General features: G+C 50.4%; 1 protein-coding gene across 3 annotated transcripts; it reads right to left on the minus strand.

Annotated features, from left to right (window-relative positions):
• Positions 1–236: 236 nt before the first annotated feature.
• LOC105464796 (interferon regulatory factor 4) lies at positions 237–19,479 on the minus strand. Of its 3 annotated transcripts, none has more exons than XM_011712858.2 (9): positions 19,430–19,479; positions 17,928–18,198; positions 16,316–16,502; positions 15,388–15,476; positions 14,584–14,725; positions 12,911–13,018; positions 10,190–10,543; positions 6,881–6,993; positions 237–4,558 (listed from the first exon to the last, which is right to left on the minus strand). In XM_011712858.2, the coding sequence occupies exons 2-9, from the start codon at positions 18,141–18,143 to the stop codon at positions 4,415–4,417; spliced, it is 1,353 nt and encodes a 450-aa protein (XP_011711160.1). In that variant the 5' UTR covers positions 18,144–18,198; positions 19,430–19,479; the 3' UTR covers positions 237–4,414. The 3 variants fall into 3 exon arrangements, with proteins under 3 accessions (XP_011711160.1, XP_011711162.1, XP_011711159.1); XM_011712857.2 differs by having other exon boundaries at positions 238–4,558; positions 14,584–14,728; XM_011712860.2 differs by lacking the exon at positions 12,911–13,018 and having other exon boundaries at positions 14,584–14,728.
• Between the last annotated feature and the right edge of the window lie 321 nt (positions 19,480–19,800).

Genomic DNA, 19,800 nt, shown 5'->3' on the forward strand with positions numbered 1-19,800 from the left:
TTAAAGTACAGGTAAAGGAAGAGGAGGCAGAGGCCAACGGGAAAGCAGGACAATTACTCTTCACAGACGCTCTGTGCGGGAGGAGCCGCCCGGCACTGGGGCAGCGTTTGTCTCTTTTACAAGGTGAACACGTGGAGGTCTGATTTCAGGGACACATACAGCTGCCTCTCCGAAGGAGTGTAACCACAGGAGAAAGTGCTTTAACAGCTATCAGGATGCGTGTTTAATAACACACACACATTCCATAACAAATTTTTAAAAGTTTTTATTTATCTAAAAACATAAATTTATCAAACATATCAATTTGCTTTGCAGAGCAATTTACATAAAAATTCACAATGTATACCAACGGCAGCATAGCATTGACCACCTTAGTTTGTGATGCATTGCTTCCTACAGACCTCAGCAACACACAGAGCCAGTACGCGAAATTCAAGCTTTCAGCTGGGGGTCTCTGAGGCCCCACCTGCCAGCAGTTCATTCAGCAGAAAGTGGGGCACAGGGGGTGCTGAAGAGGGGGACGCAGACCCCACTGCCTGTTAAGTCCCATCTATCTCAGAGTTTGAAACAACATGGGAATTTCCACGGGAGGAGGGTTGGCCTGCTGGCCTGGCCCTTCTCTCACATCCCCTCTACTTCAGCTACATTTCTCAGGCATGTTCCTTAAAGCTGTGAAAATCAATACAAGAAAAACTCACCGTTACTTCATTAATGTAATAGGCTATAAGGATCTCAAGGAGATCCACCGACATTGAGGATCTGTCTCAAAAACGGGGCAGGTAAAACATAACATGCAAATCGGTGCGTAAGGTCTGGCAGCCTTCTTGCACCATTCAGACAGATGCAGATGGCCACGGAAGACTTGGGGAGATATGCAATACAAACAAAGACCTTAACCAATCCGAGAGCTTTCAGAAAAACTTTCACCGGTGGGGGAGTGGGGGCATGTGACTGGGCAGCAATGAAAGGAAGTTTACACCGGTCTGAATTGTTACTAGAAAAGTAACTGACACGCACACACACAGTGGCCTTCCTGGTGGAGCATCCGCAAAGCCAAGAGGCGCGAGCACCCAAGACACCCAGAGTCGCTCCACCCTGGGGCTTGCTGCAGTTATGCCCTCACCCAAAGACCATCGTTTTCAAGCACCAACACCCACCTGCCCTTGGCGGTAATGACACTGTAAGGGCTGCTCATTCCACGGTAGGATTTTACATGTATTCTCACCATGGCGCAGTCTCTTTAGCTCATACCCAATAGTCTAGCTGGGTTTTCCGCAGGGCGACGAACTCTCCTGTTTTCACTTAGGACGGAGAGGGCTTCCAAGGTTTTAACAGAGTTGCTTCCAAGGCTTCAGTTGTAAATGAGTTGGTCACTTGGTTCTCTACAGTGTTCCAGGAGATATTAATGACTGCTTGAGGTTCTCCTAAATATACAAAATCTCACGAACAAGACATCAACCAAGAAATGCACCTGGGAGACACGTACATTTTTTCCATGTGACCCAATGCTCTTTAACATGACAAGGTCCCCAAACTCTTCAACAGCGTTGTCCACTGAGTACAAACTGAATTCTAGTTTGCCAATTCCACTTTATCAAGACAAGGAATGAGGAAGCTGTTCCTTTTCAGAGTCCTGAGACAAGTGCTAGGATTCCCAACCCTGAGTATTTCACAGCTAGTTTATTCCCTAGGTCATACCCTGGACCACTCAAAATTTTAAAAAGTCAACAAACACATAGATGTGACGATAAGAAAGGAGGTAGTGGCCCCAGCCAACAAGGATTTTCCAGAAAATTCAGCTCCACTGTTAAAGCAGCACAATATTTAAAAACACAAAGAAGAAGAAGTCACAAAGCAACTGAAATGGGGCATCCGCTTGGAGAATTAAGAAGACAAGATGCCCTTTAGACTGACTTCCAAGACAGCTTCTTTGAAGTGCTGTGTGGGGTTTCCTCTTCAGCGAAGAGGGTCACAGGTAAGGGCCCCGTGAAACAGCGGTTCTTAATATCATCTTTACCTTCCCTTAGGATAATATACCCCAAAACACTTTGCATCTATAAGATGCATACATCACTGCAGTTCACGAAACACAGTGTGCCCCCAGTACGTATCCGTGTTGCATGGCTAATGAAATGTCAAACCCTGCTGGGTACAAGGCAGGGGAGCTCCACAGCAAGGCCTCTGTGCAGAACGAGGTACATCTTCACTGTTAGCTACGAAGAGCACGGCATGAAAGTGTGTGCAAGATGACCCCGTGAGGCTTTCTTTTTAAGTTTATGCATATTTACAGAAAAGTGGAATGTGTTGTAAGAGTAAACACCCCTGCTTATAGACCCTTTGAGAGACGAGAATTTGAGCTGGGAATAAAGGAGATGCTTTTTATTTTTTGCTATTCTCTACTGTTTGTCTTTTCTGTAGTTAATACATATGACTTTAATATCAGAAACTTTTTAAACATTAAAAAATGATGTTTCAGTGCTCACTGCTCACTAAGCTTGATAAAGGCTGAACTGTGTTATGTATGGATACAGCAGGCACCAATTTTTTTTTTTTTTGAGACGGAGTCTTGCTCTGTCGCCCAGGCTGGAGTGCAGTGGCCGGATCTCAGCTCACTGCAAGCTCCGCCTCCCGGGTTTACACTATTCTCCTGCCTCAGCCTCCCGAGTAGCTGGGACTACAGGCGCCCGCCACCTCGCCCGGCTAGTTTTTTTGCATTTTTTAGTAGAGACGGGGTTTCACCGTGTTAGCCAGGATGGTCTCGATCTCCTGACCTTGTGATCCGCCCGTCTCGGCCTCCCAAAGTGCTGGGATTAAAGGCTTGAGCCATCGCGCCCGGCCAGCAGGCACCTATTATGCGCTTGTTGAATCCATTTAAAATATGGATTAGAAAAGCAGGACCACACTTCTGAGAGCTACACAGTCTGCGGACCCTGAGAGTGATAGGAAATATCCTGCAGCACGAGAAACACCCTGGGGGAGACGCCCCCATCTACACCACTGTACTTTCTCGAAACCACAAAAATGTTTTCCTTTTTTCAGGTTGGCTTAAGCAAGTGGAGGTCTTTGGGATTCTATAAATAGATGCATTTGTAAAAAGCCAAGTAATTTTAAGACCCTGTCAAACTATAATTGGCCTGAGGAAGCACAGAACAGATGAAAGAAGCAGAAACAGCCCACTGGGTGTGCAGCTCCGCAGCCAGCTCCATCCTGCTTCCAGCGGCCGCTCCTGGCAGTGCTCGCCAGCCTGCGCGTCCTGGCTCCTCCTCCTTTAGTGTCACCGTGGCTGATCAGTGCACAGTCAAACAGACAGACGAGAGTGGCACAGAGGAGGGGAACAGACAGCTTAGTACTTGGACAGAAGGGCAACAGTTCAGGTAGTAAGATATATGCTCCTTAATTTCTTCTTCTTTATGAGAAGAATTTTAGCATTTCTAGAGAATGAGGGACAAAAAGACATAGAAACAAGAAAACTTAACCGTCACTTAGACATTACTCGATGGTAGGACAGACAAAAATGTCCCATCCAAGAGGAACTATCCTGTTTTTTGGCACAAGAAATTAGTAAGTTTACTAACTGACTTCCAGGGAAGGCCAAGGAGAGAAGCCCGTGGGAAGGAAGGCGGGGCAGAGGGGCCCACACCAGGAAACCACTGGCAGGTGGGGAAGGGGCCTCCCCCAGGCTACAGGCACAACTTCAGTCAAAGATTCCATTTCCTTCACTCCGCAAGTGTCCTCCACAAGAACTGCAGCTCCTACATACATTAATACATTTCTTCTATGTGTGAGGCTTCTTCCGTTTACACCTTACTTCCCTGAGAAATGGTACAGACTCGCCTGCAGTCATCGCTCCAGTCAGTGTCAACACTGAAAGGCAAGTGTTCTCAGTCCTCCAGCAAGACCTAGTCTACACCAAATTAAAGAACACATTTCAGCAAATGTAAACACATCACGGGGTCAGTTTTCACAGTGATCATCAATGATGGCAGTCTACAGAGCGCAAGAAGTGCAAAGCCACCTTCCTTTTGGAATAAGCTCATCTGCCAATCACATGTCACTGATTTTCCACAGTTGTCTGGCGGCAATTCTCCTCAGCTACTGCACTGAAATCTTCACTTCTGAGTTCCTCAAAACAGCAAGAGGGCAGTCAACTGGATGCTTTCACTAAAGTCAAATATTTACAATGAAAATCGTCTGTGTTGGGTGGGTGCAGTGGCTCACACCTTAATCCCAGCTACCAGGGAGGCTGAGGCAGGAGAGTCTCTTGAACCTGGGAGGCGGAGGTCACAGTGAGCTGAGATCGTGTCACTGCACTCCGGCCTGGGAGACAGTGCAAGACCCTGTATCAAAAAAATAAAATAAAAAATAAAAATAGAAAAAAAAAAAGGAAAAAGAAAACCACTCATCTTGACATTTTTCATTCTTGAATGGAGGAATGGCGGATAGATCTGTGGTAATCTTCTGGATTGCTGATGTGTTCCGGTAAATCGTAGCCCCTCAGGAAATGTCCACTGTTTTGTTGAGCAAAATAATATAATTGTCTGGCGAGCAGAGGTTCTACCTTTAATAAGAGATTTTTAAAAAGACATTACTGAGATATCCCGCAACTGGCTCACTATTAAACAGCACTCAGATTCTAAGGAGACAGTAACGTAAAGCCCAAAGTTACGTCCTAGAACACATCAAAACATTTCATATATGGAGCCATCTAAAGAAGCAATTTTTTTGTTAGTCCTTCCATAGATCAACATGTAAAAAAACAGCCAAAGCTACTTAATTCTGGGTTAAAGATGTTACTTTTAAATCAGCTGCCACTTAAAATGTACATTTAACTAAAACTGAATCAAATCAAGTAAAGTGATTAAATTAAAAGGAAGTCTGAGGTAATCTGCAGGGTAATTTAGGCCAATGATTTTGTTTTTCCACAACTGCAGTTTGAAAGAAACAAGGGCTCATCCTGAATGATTTGATTTCTAGGTAATCGGTATCGTTCTAAACCAGAGGTAAAAGAAATAAAAAGTAAAGTTAAACAACAACAAAACTACTCTTGTGGAAAAAGAGAAGTTAACTGGCCTCAAATTTATCCCGTCTGGTTATTAGCATGAATCATGCTCACCAAAAAACAAAAACACCTTAACGTTCAGCTTTTCCTGAATTTACAGCATCTAAAGCAAGCTGAATGCTCTCCATCAATCACGACATTAAAGTCTATATTTTATATATAGCGACTTAAGCAAAACTCCTGAGTACCTGAAATGAATTAAATTAATAACTTTTAAAAGTGGAACTCATAGGTGTACATGTGTGTTTGTTCATTTTACGGATCACACAGCCTTGTCTTCAGGATGACGGGATCATCTGGGGATCCATCTTTCCCTGACTTAGAGGACGGCAACTTCATCCAAGTCACCCTTAAAATTGGATTGATGTATAGCTGAGCTGATCATCAATTTCTTTTGTTTTCTTTTTTTTTTTTTTCTTGAGACAGAGCCTCACTCTGTCGCCCAGGCTGGAGTGCAGTGGTGCGATCTCGGCTCACTGCAACCTCTGACTCCTGGGTTCAAGTGATTCTCTTGCTTCAGCCTCCTGAGTAGCTGGGATTACACGTGCGCACCACCACACCTGGCTAATTTTTGTATTTTTAGTAGAGGGGGGGTTTCACCATGTTGGTCAGGCTGGTCTCAAATTCCTGACCGCGTGATCCGCCCACGTCGGCCTCCCAAAGTGCTGGGATTACAGGCGTGAGCCACCGCACCTGGCTGATCATCAACTTCTTAAATGCTGCTTATCAATGCCAAGTTTATTTAGTCATTTAGCAATTCCTGTTGTTAACAACATATCAGTTATGATTTCAACAATCATAGCAATTGTTAAGTCAATCACTGGAGAGAACTCATGAGAAATCCTCAGTCTATGGGATTACACATTGGTTGGTGGGTTGGTCTTTGTTTTTAAAATCAAGAAGGGGGGTTGTATGTTCAAGATTAAACCATGTTTCATTTCAGTTCTCAATGAGAAACAGCATCAGAGCTACAATATGATGGGAATTTTGATGTTAGGGGTATAAGTTTTACCTGGTATTGCTCACCATGCAAGCCCATTAATGACGCTTGCAAGTACGTAGCAATGTGAAGTTTTCAAATTCAAAAGTCTTAAGGGTTCAAGATTCTGTTTTCTGTGGCAAATTAATGCTTCATGTTATCTATAGAAACCTTTTCTCATAAAAAAGAAAACTAACCCTAATCCTAACCCTAACCCTTTAGCATTACTTGCCACAGTTGAACCCATCTTGAACCACACTAGAGAATATTACGAGGGTCTGATTTACTTGCATTCCTTGAAAGATTCAGCCTCTTTCAAATATCATATGCCCAATAATTAAATAATTTCTAAAATTCCAGAAATAAAAGAGGTGCGAGGACACACATGCAGACCCACAAAATGCCTCCAGGGAATGGATAGTTTCCCATCTGGGAAAAGCTTTTCCACTGAATGAAGACCCACTAGCTAGACAGCATTCTTAGAGCCATCTTAGCATGGAGAATTTTAAAGGGCAGCTTTGACCATCAATCTTTTTCAATCCCTGTAAAATGGAAATATGACAACTTTCCTGAAAAATAAAAAAGATGGGGAGAGAGGCACCCTCCACGGAGGCTGTCCTCCCTGGGTCTTTGGCGAGCAGATCTCAGGTCTGGGAGGAGCACATGGGTCCTCAGACTGTGCTGCTTGCTGGACCATGCTTCCTCCCTCATTAGTTTAAGGGTTACGCTTATTTTTCCAGGTCATTTGACATTTGCTTTTCATTTGGGACTTTTCTAAATGAAACTCTGCCCTTTACAAAGAACAGGAAGCCACTACGGTGTGAGCGTAACTGAGGACTCACGTGAGCTGTGATGAGCTTCCTTTGCCTCTGAGGGTCTGGAAACTCCTCTCCGAAGCACAGAGTCACCTGGAATCGTGGCAGGGAGCGGCCGTGGTGAGCAAACGCTTGCAACTCTGCGGAAGCCCACAAGGAAAAGACCATGTTCAGAAACCCTCATCACCAAACACACCAGGTTAAACAGGAAGCAAGAGCTTACTGTGATTCTGAACGTGCAAGAGGAATGAGCCTTCTTTACTTCCCTGACTAGGGCTCTTGATGTGAACATCTCAGATACAAAATAGCATGTACGCTTTTTCCCCAGGGCCCTCGGTCTCCCTCGATGCTTCAAGAGGAACTAGTCGACAGCTAAAGCACACTGCTTTGCAGCACTGGGCCCACAAAGATTCAAAAGGTAGTAGACCGCAGTGAAGTTGGGAGATAAAGGACGAGAAACATAGTCACGCAATGGCAAAAGACTGATTTATGCCATGGACAAGTTTTCCTTTAAAAAATCAGAATGTTTTGACATCCTGGGATCATTTTAAAACCTCATCCCGTCCCTACAGAGCCCACACAATCCAGTGTCTGTGCTACTGCGGATATCCACGTAACTCAGGCACCACAGAAAACACGTAACATCAACGTGGTGACTAGCACCAGCCCTCGGCAGCTGAGTCCCGCTGTCACTGTGCCTGAACTGCGTGACTCTGACTAGACTCGTGCTTATCTCCAGGGACAGAACAGTAACTTGACCTGAGAAGGGGAGTGGGGCAGCCCCCGGCCTCCGGCTTGTGGATACGCACAAATACCTCCTGAAGCCACCACACCTACCCAAAAGATACGAAATGGACTGGAACATTGTTGGAAAGACGAGTGCCCATCCCCTGACTTTAGCCCATGCCCCCTCCCCGTACACAAGGCAAATCTTCTGCCTGTACCTACAATAAAATGTCAAGCCCGCAAAAGAAACCAGTTGACACAGGAGCTGCTAAAGCTTCTGCAGAACAGATGTGTCCCTATCAGACACACACCCTCGGGCCGTGCCCCGGGGCTGTCCCTAGTGCTGTGCAGACCTGAATAGGGAGATATCAGAGATCTCCACTGTTCTCTTCAACTGAACAGAAATTTCTAGCTAACTTACAGGACTGCTTGACTTCCTGCTTTTTTTTTTTTTCCAGAATTCAAACCAAACCCAAATGACTTAGTCAGAATGTGTAGAACACATTCACACTGCCATGATCTGAGACTACACCTACGCAGGCTAGTCAGAACGGCGAGGTGGCACAATTCTCTGAAAAAGCCTGCCTCCGACCCTAGATAACATGCGAGAGTTTGGTGGGAATCCTTAATTATGCCGACGCTGGTCGGCACGGCCGCAGTTTTTACGTTCACAGCAACCTCCTTGAACCTCAGCGAACACGTCGAGGTGAGAGGCTGCAGTGGGCACAGAGCACAGCCCTCGGTCACAGAGGAAGGAATGAAAACCAAGACCAGCTCTTGCGCACAGATTAATAGTAAGTTCTAGGCTTGCAAGTCCACAGCCCCAGGACACTCACAGGCGTCCGCCCCCGCCTGTGCCTTCTCTCACGCAGTGCACCTGTGACTCAGAGTGCACCTTCCAGCTCAGTCACCATGGGGGCTCCACCTCCCTAAAAACGCCTGGCAAGAGGCACTCGGAGAAGACAGTGCCCGCTCCTTGTGACACCTGCATTAGAAAGCCCTCACCTTGTGGCATCTTCCGAAACCACTGGCACCAAGGTCCAGAGTCTTCAGAAATCCAGGCCCACTGGGCCTTAGCCTTCCTGGCCCATGTGAGCTCTTCCAGACCCCAAGGCAGACACAGGAGAGGCTGACGGGGGGTCTCCCCAGTCGCCCTTCAATTTCCTTGGTTTCCCCATGGACTCCACGCCCAACCCCAAGAAGGATGGGACCGCCCTGGCCGGGGACTGGGGATGGTGCTGCCCTTAGAATGAGAGGTGTCCAGCCCGAGGTGACTTCCTCACCTCGGGAACCTGCACAGTTCTCCCTCTTCCTATTGTCAGCCTCTGTGTGAAGCTTAGTTATCTTGTTATCTTTTTTTTTTTTTTGGCGGTGGGGGTGGGGGCCGGAATGGACTCTTGCTCTGTCCTGCGAACTGGAACACAATGGTGCCATCTCAGCTCACTGCAACCTCCGCCTCCCAGGCCTCAGCCTCCTGAGTAGCTGGGACGACAGGCGTGCACCACCACGCCCGGCTCATTTTTGTATCTCTGGTAGAGACGGGGTTTTGCCATGTTGGCCAGACTGGTCTCGAACTCCTGGCCTCAAATAACCTGCCCGCCTCAGCCTCCCAAAAGTGCCGGGATTACAGGCGTGGGCCCCCACACCCGGCCTGAAGCTTAGTTATCTAGGGACACATTTGCTTTGGGCACCAAAAGAAAATCTGGATGAGCTTACACAAATGTGGGCCACTTACGCCCAAAAGCAAGAGCACGTGTCCGCAGTGCCAGGGCAGAGGTGGGTCCTGTTTTTATTTTAAATAAGTGGAATGAAGAAGCACATTCAAGAAAAGGGGAGGCACAGGAAAAACCAAAGACACAGGAGTTTCTGAAGGGGCTTGGGAAGGAACAGGGCTGGGAAAAGGCGGAGGAAGAGTTGGCGGTGGAGTGGCAGGTAGAGCAACTCCCTCCCTCGTGGGAGGCTCCCTCCACCTGGACGGCCACACGAAGCCTGGGAGGAAGCCCAGCGGGACAGGGCCAGGGGCTTCACAGAAGCCAGCCAGAGCTTCACTGAATGGTCATGAAATCCAAGGGAGAGAAACAAAACTCACTGGTTCTGAAAACCATGCTTAGAAACGTTTGTATCACAGAGCCCACTCATAGCACTCTCCTGTAACTTCTGTGCAGAACCAGTACAGTCCGCTCCACCCTCCGTCTCACTCGTGGGGCGGCATCTGCATGAGGGTGACCCCTCTCACAACCAAGAATGTTAACAATATGCTTCTAACCTTTATGATTTTTCTGGGAATCTGAAAAGAGCCGTCACATCAGCAGACGTGTTTGTTGAGATCACAGTGCAATAAAACAGAACTGTGTTAAGAGGTGACTGTTGAAAACCAGAATTGCAAGAGTACAGCCTGAGCCACCGTCCACCTGGACCATCTGATCCGCACTCTCTGCCCTCAACCGAGCCAGACAGAAGATCTCTACTGGGGCCAAGCCCCAAGCCCGGTGGGCCCCGGAGTCAACAGGAGAAAGACCTCAGCCTGGGGTGAGAGGGACCCTGTCGTTTCCGACCCCTGTGGCAGGCGGGCCATCACCACCTCCGTTCTAACAGAATGAAGTGCCTCACCTGACAAAAACTGCTGCGTGTCAAAGAGCTTGCAGGTCTGGTCTCTCTCCAGCTTGTTGGGCCGGTCGCTGCACAGCGCCAGGGGCCCGTCCCAGTAGATCCGGCTCTGGCAGAGTCTTTTCGCGTAGAGCCCGTCGGGGGCCATCCAGAGGACCACGCCCCTCTCCAGGTGGCCCAGCAGCTTCTCAATGTTCTTCCTCTGGCCATTGTCCTCTGGGTAGGGGAACAGGACCTGGTCCAGGTTGCTGGCGTCGTAAGTATGTCCATGGGAGATCCGGCAGCCCTCGGGGCTGGACGTGGTCAGCTCCTTCACGAGGATTTCCCGGTAGTACAGGCAGATGTGCAGCCGGCAGTCTGCAAACACAGAGCGCCGGGGTCAGTGCTGGGGGCCGAGGACACCAGCTTGAGGCCAGCGACTCCACAGAGCCAAGCACCTGCGGTGGAACTCTACTGTCCCACAGGCTCTGTGGAGGAACAAAAGGTTCTGGCGTGCAGGAGGCCTGGGAGACGCCACATGCCCTGCTTCCCCCCGAGATCAACACTTAGAGAAATCCCGTGGAAAAAACCCATTTAATTCGTCTAAACCAGCATATTTCAAATGTATGTGGCCACAGACTCTTTTTTTAAGGGACGAGTGTGTCTTTCATTAATTTTCTGGAAAAGTAACTTGAATTCAGGTTATAGATCATCACCATTAAGAACTTACTAAGTCTTATTGTGAACGATGATGATGATAGTGGTGATGACATTTAAGTCATGTGTCACTGAATGAAAATTCATCTTTAAGCAAATCAGTTTTTGCTTTGGTAAGAAATGAACCCTAAGTTTAATTTCTACTAGCAAAAAATATGACGGTGTTTCAGAAAGAAGCAAGTCTGTCCACAAACCTGAAAGGTCCTCAAAATAATAATATGACATCATTTAGGTAAAAGCAAGTGTGTGTGTGTGTGTATACATATATGTAAGTTATACATATAATTAGGTGCTTATTTATGTCTACATAGTTTATATATAAACATACACACACATATACACATTAAAGGGTAAATACTAAGGCCTTAATGGTGATTTCTGGGTGGTGGAATGTGACGTTTTTATTTTCCATTCTTGTTTTTCTGATATTTAAATTAGTTTTCCACACTGGATATGTGATGTTTTTATCACAAAATTAATTCTTGTGAAAAGAAAGAAATTAATGAGAAAAATGCTCTAAAAGTTCATGTAAAGTCTGCTGAAATTCCCACTGGGCTTTGTGTTTAAGTTTGAAAAGAACCCTAAAACTCTCTGAAACTTTAAACAAGATGAATCCATTTACAAACGTTTGGCTGATTTGAAACATCGCCCATGAGTTGAAAGAACCAAGCTAGGTTTGCATAAGCTCCTCAGCCAGGCTGCAGGGGAGCGGCGCAGACAGGGGCAGTCGCCACTGGGAACTGTATGGGACCCCACAATCAGTGGGAATCACAGTTCTCTAACAAATGTGCTCATGGCTGATAATTAATCTGTATTATGCATACCAAAAAAAAAAAAAGAAACCCACAAAACTGTCTTATTCCTCAATAGCAGGTTTTGAGACTTAACCCACATCACTGTCTCAATTCTCTGCTTCAACACATGGAGAACGAGTCAGACAGTGCGCCCCAAAGAGAGTGGGTGTTGGCCATTCGAGGTGATTCTCGGGGCAGGTTTCATTTCATTTAATGTCATCAGAAATCACGAGGTTGCAGAGATATAAATAGCTGTTTATTTCCTACTCTTCAGGCACCCACACAAGTCTTAGGTGTTCAACAAAAGGGTTTGAAAGTTTCTAAAAACAAACACAAGCCTTCCTGCTCAGAAGCACCTCCTCCCAAAGGGCATCCTCGGTACTCACGAGCATCTCAGAAAAAAAGGTGCAAGCCTCATTCAGAACTAGAAAGAGCGGGCAGGTAAAACTCCAGCCCCCGTGTCCAGCCGCAGTGCCACAACTCTCGTCTCCCTGAAACCTTCAGAATTCAGTTAGTATTTTTCATCACTGATTTTTAAAGATGCCAAAGGGCATGATGAGAATTCCAAAGCTTAAAAACAATCCAAAATATTATCTAAAAAATGAATAGACATATAGCACATATGCTTGGCAAGTCTAAGGGTGCCTTTTTTACAACAGGTAAGATCTCTATGATGCAGGACTTTTTTTTTTTTTTAATAAAACTTAAAAATCAGGTTGAATCCATATTTGTTTGCAAGCGATATGAAAGACCAAAATGTGTATTACTTTTAGGCATATGTCATCGAGGGACCAGAACTAATGTCCCCAGGGAGCAGAGGAGGAGGACTCATTTATGGCTCAACCCGGAAGGACGATCAGCCTCTCCAAATGACGAGCCCTTCCACACTTCCGCACGGAGAATGCTGGCTGGAGAGGGGCCCTTGGTAAAGGAAACTGGAGTGTTTGCACATTCCTGGAAATTCGGAGAGGTGCCAGTGACGAAGCCAGAACGACTCCATTCAAGTCAGTGGCTGAAACTGTCAGCAGAACCACAAGCAGTGATGCTGGGTCTTTCCAATGGTGCTCCTAGTTCACTCTGGTCACCTCATGCACAGGATGTGTCCACATCTACTCCAGACCCCAGGGGGAGCAAAGCAAGTGTCTAAAGTCCCATTGAATCTGCCCAAAGATGACAGAGCTGGCGGCAGCGGCTGGCCTCCTGCGGTGCCTCCAGAACCAAACCCTGCACTCACCTGAGAGCGCCAAGGCCTCGGCAGACCTTATGCTTGGCTCTGTGGGGATTCCTGGAGCCTGGGACTCAGGTGGGGCACAAGCATAAAAGGTTCCTGTCACCTGGCAACCTGCATTTGCAAATAAAAGTCAGATGATGTCTAGACAGAGAGTCCGACGCACTGCAGAGCTTCCTGGGGTGTGTGTGTGAAGCCTGGGAAGGAAGGGGCTGGCGCCCAGTCACCTTCCCGCCCACTCCCAGCACCAGCGACTAGCAGGGCACACTCTTGTGAGGCAAAGACGAGCCGGAGACCAGCTGGAAAACCAAAGCTGAGGGAGAAACGAGCCAGTGCGTGGCTTTGAAAGGAATCTTGGAGCGCGCTCTCTGTAACTGACCCACAGGGAGGCTGAGGCTCAGAGACAGATGACGTGATTTGTCCTTGTTCACAAAGCGGGTTCACAACAGAGCTGAGAGTTCAGGTCCACTTGAGTTTGTGCCAAAGAGCCCAATTTAAAAAGTAACAAATTGTTTAGTCCATGTTTATTTTGCTTGTCTCTTGTGGGTTGGGAGAAGACTGAACCATGTTCCTGAAGACAATGTTGTAGGAAACATGAATGGAGGAAGAATGTGGCATAGAACACCTGATGTGACTGCCGCTTCATTTACTGTTACCAATGCTTCAAGACAGGTCTCTACCTATTCCATCACTTTACACAACTCTAGGCATCGCCTCTTTCCCATGGTCACTAATTCCACAGAGCCAGAGCACTGAACACAAGTCTGAATTTCAGGAACTAGTTTTATGTCAGCCGATTCCTCCACTACCATATTGGAAACCAGCCCTTGCTACAAATCCCTCTTGAAAAGCCAATCCCACTGAATTCTGGGCTTTTTTGTGAACTGTGCCACTCCATACAAACATTAAATAGCGGTACACCTCTTCACTACCTGCAGCCAAGGATAACCTGAATGTGACTGGGGGAAAAAAGGCCAAATTGCAAAGGAACAAATATTCCTAAAACATCCAAAGGGTTCAATGTGTTGACCCATCTCAGGACTTCTATTTAAGTAACTAACTAAAAAGTCCTGAAAGCCTGAGTTGCAGCATTGTGAGATTCTCTCTGCACCTAGCTAACGAGTGCTTCTGCGGATGGAGCTTATTTTGATATCTGGGGAACTCCTGAGGGCAGGGGACCGCATCTAATCCAGAATCAGGAGTCTCTCTGGGACCCAGTGGTAGGTAGGCACCTGTAGAGACGTTTTATGTGTTTGCCCATGGTATTTTTCCATTCCTTTTTTAGCATCACCTCTAATACCAACAATAGCAACAATGAACACACCACTATTCGAGAGAAACATACCAGCTCAGTAATCTCCCAGCATCCCTACTTATTATCTACGAGCTTCCACTATCTCTTCTATATATAAAAAGTGCGGGACTGTTTTCCACTTCCTGGGGTGATCTCTGTGGCGTTTAAATAAGATCCCATGAAGGGCAGTGCCTAGCATGGATCCTGACAGTAACCTTGGCTGTGGGATGCCACCATCCCACAGGACTGAGAAAACCCTCCTCTTCCCTGAGCTGCACACGCAGCCTCCAAGAAGGGGAAAGAGCTTTGGTGCTGCCTAGGACAGACCAGGATTCACCGTGGCCCATGGCCAAATCAGCAGTTAGTTCCCTGGTAACCTCCTTACCATTTTCACAAGCTGGGCCTTGCCAGTGGTGGCCGCGGGGTCCGAACGTTACGGGACATTGGTACGGGATTTCCGGGTGCGGCTGATCTGGGACATAGTCCCTCCAGCTTCGGTCAAGGGATGGCATCACGTAGTTGTGAACCTGCTAAAGGAGCACAGGAGAGGCTGAGATAAGAAGCACTGGCATTGAGACGGTGGGTAGGGGGGTGCTCTTATAGCCTCCAGACTCCTAAGGGAATCCCTTATTAGGCTGACAGCCGAAGAATTTTATCATCCAAAAAGACTGGAGGGAATCATTCATCACACTAGGTGGAAACACCACGGAGGATCATAAAGGACAATGGAGACACTTGTGCTGTTTCATGTAAAGCTTCGTCATATGGCTAAACCTGGCACCAAAAGTACCACAGGGGAATTTGCCTTCTTTTACCCACCAAAGTGGATGAAACAAGGCTGTCATTCACATCAAGAAAGCCTGAAGAGATCAGCTGCCCTGTGGTTTCACATGATAAGGCACTACTTCCAAAATCTTCCACTTCCACAAAAGAGCTGTTTCCCAGAAGACCTGAGGAGCATATTCCAGCAGGCAGACATGCCCAAGCCTCCCCTACTTAAGACCCACACCAATGGCAGCGCCGTGTGGAAAGAGAGGCATTCGTTCGGTGACCTGGGGTTTCTCTGGGCGGTTGGACCAGCGACAGCAAATGGCAAGTTCTGCTGTCTGGGCTGCTGTGGTTCTCTGGCCACGTGGGCAGCTGGCCCGCACAACCTCGCCCTCAGGGAGCCCAGTGCCCTCCCCCATACCTGGGCTGGGAGCGAGGGGTAAGGCGTTGTCATGGTGTAGGGGTGGCTCATGGACATCTGCGGGTCCTCCAGGGTGAGCTGCTTGGCTCCTACATGTTTGGGGAAAAGGGAAATGGCACAAAGTAAAAACAGGAACTGACCTAACTAAATGTCAAATCTTGTAAAAATACCTGAGCATTTAATTCTTAGAATGCATAACACGGTGTTGACAAATAAGGTATTTTTCAGCAACTCCCTTGGGAAGTTATTTGTTCATGCTATTAAACTGGTTTTTTTCTGCAAGGTCTGAGTTGTACAGGACAGGCAGAGAAATACAGGACCGATGGCATGCGAATGTGCCTCGTGACATGAAGGACCCCGCCAGCCAGATGTTTCCCAAGCGAGGTCACCTGAAGGATCTGTTCGAGATGCAGATTCCTGGGCTCTCTTCCAGACACACTGGTCAGAATCTTGAAAAGAAGGGTCCAGGAATCTGACTTTTAATAAGCACCTCAGTTGACCATGTTACACTTTTAAAGTTGACCGTTTTATTACCATGAATGGTAATGAGATATTCCACTCATTACCCCTCTTCTGCAAAACAGTTACTCACTAAAGACTATTAGATAAGTAAATTTTAACAAGTTATCCAGGTTTCTTTTCTTTTTTTTTTTTTTTGAAAGACTAACTGGAAAACACGTATTCAATGCACACACACCCCCATACACGCTGAGGCATACAGTGTGATTAATTCCCCTATGCTAAACATCACAGGAACTTCAGCTTGTGACCCACATAACCCAGGCAGGGAGGCTGAGCCTCACTGTGAGGCAGAAGGCAGGCAGGCAATACAAAAGGAAGGCTAGAAAGTGATGCTCAGAATGAAGTTAAGGTGCCTCAAGGATCTGGCTGCTTCTGTTCTGTGACCCAAATTCAGGAAAGCCCCTACCTTTTTTGGCTCCCTCAGGAACAATCCTATACACTTTGTACGGGTCCGAGATGTCCAGCTGGCTCCGCTCAACCAGTTCCTCAAAGTCATTGCTCTTGTTCAGAGCACATCGTAAACGAGTCTTCCAGGTAGGAGGGTCCGGCTTGTCGATGCCTTCTCGGAACTTTCCTTTAAATAGCGCCCAAGCCTGGTGGGAAAGAATGAAGAGCATGCAAAGTCAAAATACAGGTCTGGTTTATTAGTTTTCTTTTTGGAGACACAGTCCTGCTCTGTCACCCAGGCTAAAGTACAGTGGCACGATGATAGCTCACCGCGGCATCCTGAGTTCTAGGGATTCTCCTATCTCAGCCTCTAGAGTAGCTGGGCCCTGGGCCTACAGGTGTTCACCACCACACCTGGCTAATTTATTTTTATGATTATTTTCTGCAGCGACAGGGTCTCACTGTATTGCACAGGCATCCTTCCACCTCATCTTCCCAAAGTGCTGGGATGACAGGTGTGAGCCACCATGCTAAACCCAAAAGACAGATCTTTTGTAAGGAATCTTGAAATTGTATTTCTAAAAGAAAGAATGGTACGTAGGTCCTTCAGATTTACACCGTTGCTCAACATGTAAACTGAAAGACCCCAACTATCCTCTAGGAAAATTATTTTCCATCTTGGACCCTATCACCGCCAAGCCGAAGACACAGTTTCTGGGTATTTAGAAAAGGCAGAGTGAGATGCGGAGGCTCCTTGAGGGGGCTCTACCCACCCAGCGTCTGAGGTGTGCCTGCCTAGGACTCAGGACAGCTGTGGTGTGAGCTGCCGCCCGCAGGAGACATCTGGAAGGCCGCACAGCTGAGGCGCTCAGGGCAAATTCAGACCAAATTCCCGGAGGAAGTCCCCTTGCCCTGCTCCGCCCTCAGGTGGGGCTGGGCCCAGACGCACGGTTCTCTGGGTGAACTGCCTTAGGGGAAACCAGTGCTAACAGGGACACAGGTGTGTGCGCAAAGGGCAAGGGAGACAGATCTAGACGGAGGCCCTGAGTTCTAGAGCGATGGGGGAGGTCTCCAGAGACTTGGAAAGGGAGAGACAGAGACGCACACAGAGAGACAGAGGTGGAAGTTCCCGCAGAGCTAACAGGAGAGAGAAGAGAGGCTGACCTCGGGAAACACATGCAGAGAGAGACTCAGAGAAAAGCAGCGAAAGAGAAACAGAGACAGACGCGGTGAGAGAGACGAGCACAGGCGCGAACGCGCCGCGAGAGACGGAGACCCACTGATGCAGGAGGCAGACAGGAATCCGGGGAAGCGTGGGAGGCTTGCGTGGACACCGGAACACACAGACGAACAACCAAAACCCTCGGGCCTTGGACTGCCCTTCCCCAGGCCCAGCCTCCAGGGGTTCCCCTGCAGGCTCCCCGCGCTCAGGCCTGGCGCCGGCCCCCGTCCCCCCAGGAGCCCGGAGGCCTCCTCTCCTCCTCCCGTGGCTCAGGCGGTGCCACCCGGTGCTTCCGCTGCCCGCCGGTCCGCCCCGGGGGTGCCCTGGGCTCGCCGCGGAGTGGGCGCCGGACCCGGGCTCTACCCCCGGACCCTCCCCTGCGCCCCCGCCGGCTCCCGAAGCCGGAGACCTTGAAGAGCGCGGCGTCCTCCTCGCGGTTGTAGTCCTGCTTGCCCGCGTGCTTCCAGGGGATGCGGAAGATGGTCTTCTCCTCGTTCTCCCACACCAGCCCGGGGTACTTGCCGCTGTCGATCTGGTCGATCAGCCACTGGCGGAGCTTCCCGTTGCCGCAGCTCACCGCGCTCATGCCGAACTCTGCGCCTCGGCCGCTGCCCTCCAGGTTCATGCCCCGCGTGCCGTCCGCGCCCGCGCCCGGGGTGCTCCGCCCGCTCTGCTCTGCGCTGCGGGGAGGACAGCGGCCCTTCAGCCACGAGGCGCAGCGCGCCGGGACCCCGCCGACCCTGTCGGTGCCCCTGAGGCCCCGGAGTCTCTGAGGCTGCGAAGCGCGCGCGCCGCGTCAGGGTCGTCGAGGCCCCGGAAGAAGGCACCTTCGCGGCTGGCCCGGGCGCATCCCCTGGGCGGGCACAGCCGTCCGCCTTCCGAGCTCGGCCCCCGCGCAGGCCCCTGCCCGCGGCTCCACCTGTGCGCTCCTGGGACGCACCCGCGGCCCAAAGGCTCCCGACACACGCCGCTGGTTTTGCACACTCCGCCCTCCAGCCGCCCCCCCGGCCCGCCGTCCGCACTCACTGGTAGCTCCGGCTTCTCTTCGCTCACTCCCAAACCGTTTCAGCCCCTTCCCCGCGACTCTGTCGCTTTCCACGCCCCGGGACCTCGCCTGCGGCCGGGCGTTCCAGGGGCGCAGCACCAGGTTCCTCCACCCTCCGCTTTCTCTGCTCGCACCCAGACCCTTCGCCCCGAACGGGACCCCATCCCTGCCCAGCCAGCGAGGACCGAGCGGGCTGCAAACAAGTGGCGGCGACGCGGGGGCTGCAGCCCAGTGGCGGGGGATTCCGAGGGCAGAGCGCCCGCGCGACCCCGGAGCAGGCCCGGGAGAGCGGAGCCGGGGAGGCAGGGACCGCGCCAGGCCGCCTGGGCCAGCGCACGCCGGGCTCGGGGCGACCCAAGCGTGGAGCGCGTCCTCCTCCTGCCCTGGCGGGCGAGCGCCGCGCTGGAGGCCGCGGTGAGTTCGGGCCCCTTGGGAACGGAGAGCAGGGGAAGGAGCTTCGGACCGGGGTCCACAGGCTCGGCGCTGTTTCTCGCGGGCAATTGTGCCGTCTCGCGTGGGTGCCTTGGACGGCCCCGCCTCAGCCACTCCTGGGCCCGGCGGTCCCGTTAGCTCCTCCCGTCCAGCCTGTGGCGACCCCAGCGCGGGAGCGGGGAGAGCGGACGGGGCTCGGGCCGCGCTCCGGGAGGCGGGAGGTGGGAGGCGGGAGGCGGGAGGCGGGAGGTGGGAGGTGAGGCCTGGAGCCCCAGGTTCGGCGCGGACCGTGGGGAGTCGGGGCTCCGGGACCCGGCGCGCTCCCTTCCCGCCCCGAAGCCGGGTACCCTGAGCTGCCCTGGAGATGGCACCTGCGGCTCGCGGTGCCCTGTGGCATCCGCCTCGCACCCTCCTCCGGCCGCCTCCAGCCTTACCTCGCGCTGGACTCGGAGCTGAGGGCAGCGGTGGGTCGAGCCCGAGCGGTGGAACTGAGAGCGCGAGGTGGGAAAGAGGAACTTTATAGAACTGTCCGGGGCGGGGCCTGGGGCGGGGCGGGCGGCGGGGCCGGGGCCGCGGGTTGGAGCCGGGCCGGGCGGGGGAGCGCGGGACCAGCGTGAGTCCTGGGGTTCCCGGTCCTGGGCGACCCCCGCGCCCGCCGGAGAGCGCAGCCCCGCCCCGCTCCGGGGACTGTCGCTCGGGCCGTTGCCCGCGAAGGGCGAGGGGCGAGGTGCGACGTGCGAGTCTCGCCTTTGCCCCGGGAGCTCCGGAGGCCGCTCCGTCACCCACGACAGCGAACGGCGGCGAC

Source organism: Macaca nemestrina, chromosome 5 (genome assembly GCF_043159975.1).
Source record: "Macaca nemestrina isolate mMacNem1 chromosome 5, mMacNem.hap1, whole genome shotgun sequence".
Taxonomy (NCBI): Eukaryota; Metazoa; Chordata; class Mammalia; order Primates; family Cercopithecidae; genus Macaca; species Macaca nemestrina.

Coding starts and splice junctions, on each gene's coding strand:
- LOC105464796 (XM_011712857.2), bottom strand. CDS start 18,143: ATGAACCTGGAGGGCAGCGGCCGAGGCGCAGAGTTCGGCATGAGCGCG. Junction 13,019..14,583: donor AGGCCCAGCTTGTGAAAATG/GTAAGGAGGTTA, acceptor TTGCAAATGCAG/GTTGCCAGGTGACAGGAACC. Junction 6,994..10,189: donor CACGCAGCAGTTTTTGTCAG/GTGAGGCACTTC, acceptor GGGCTTCCGCAG/AGTTGCAAGCGTTTGCTCAC.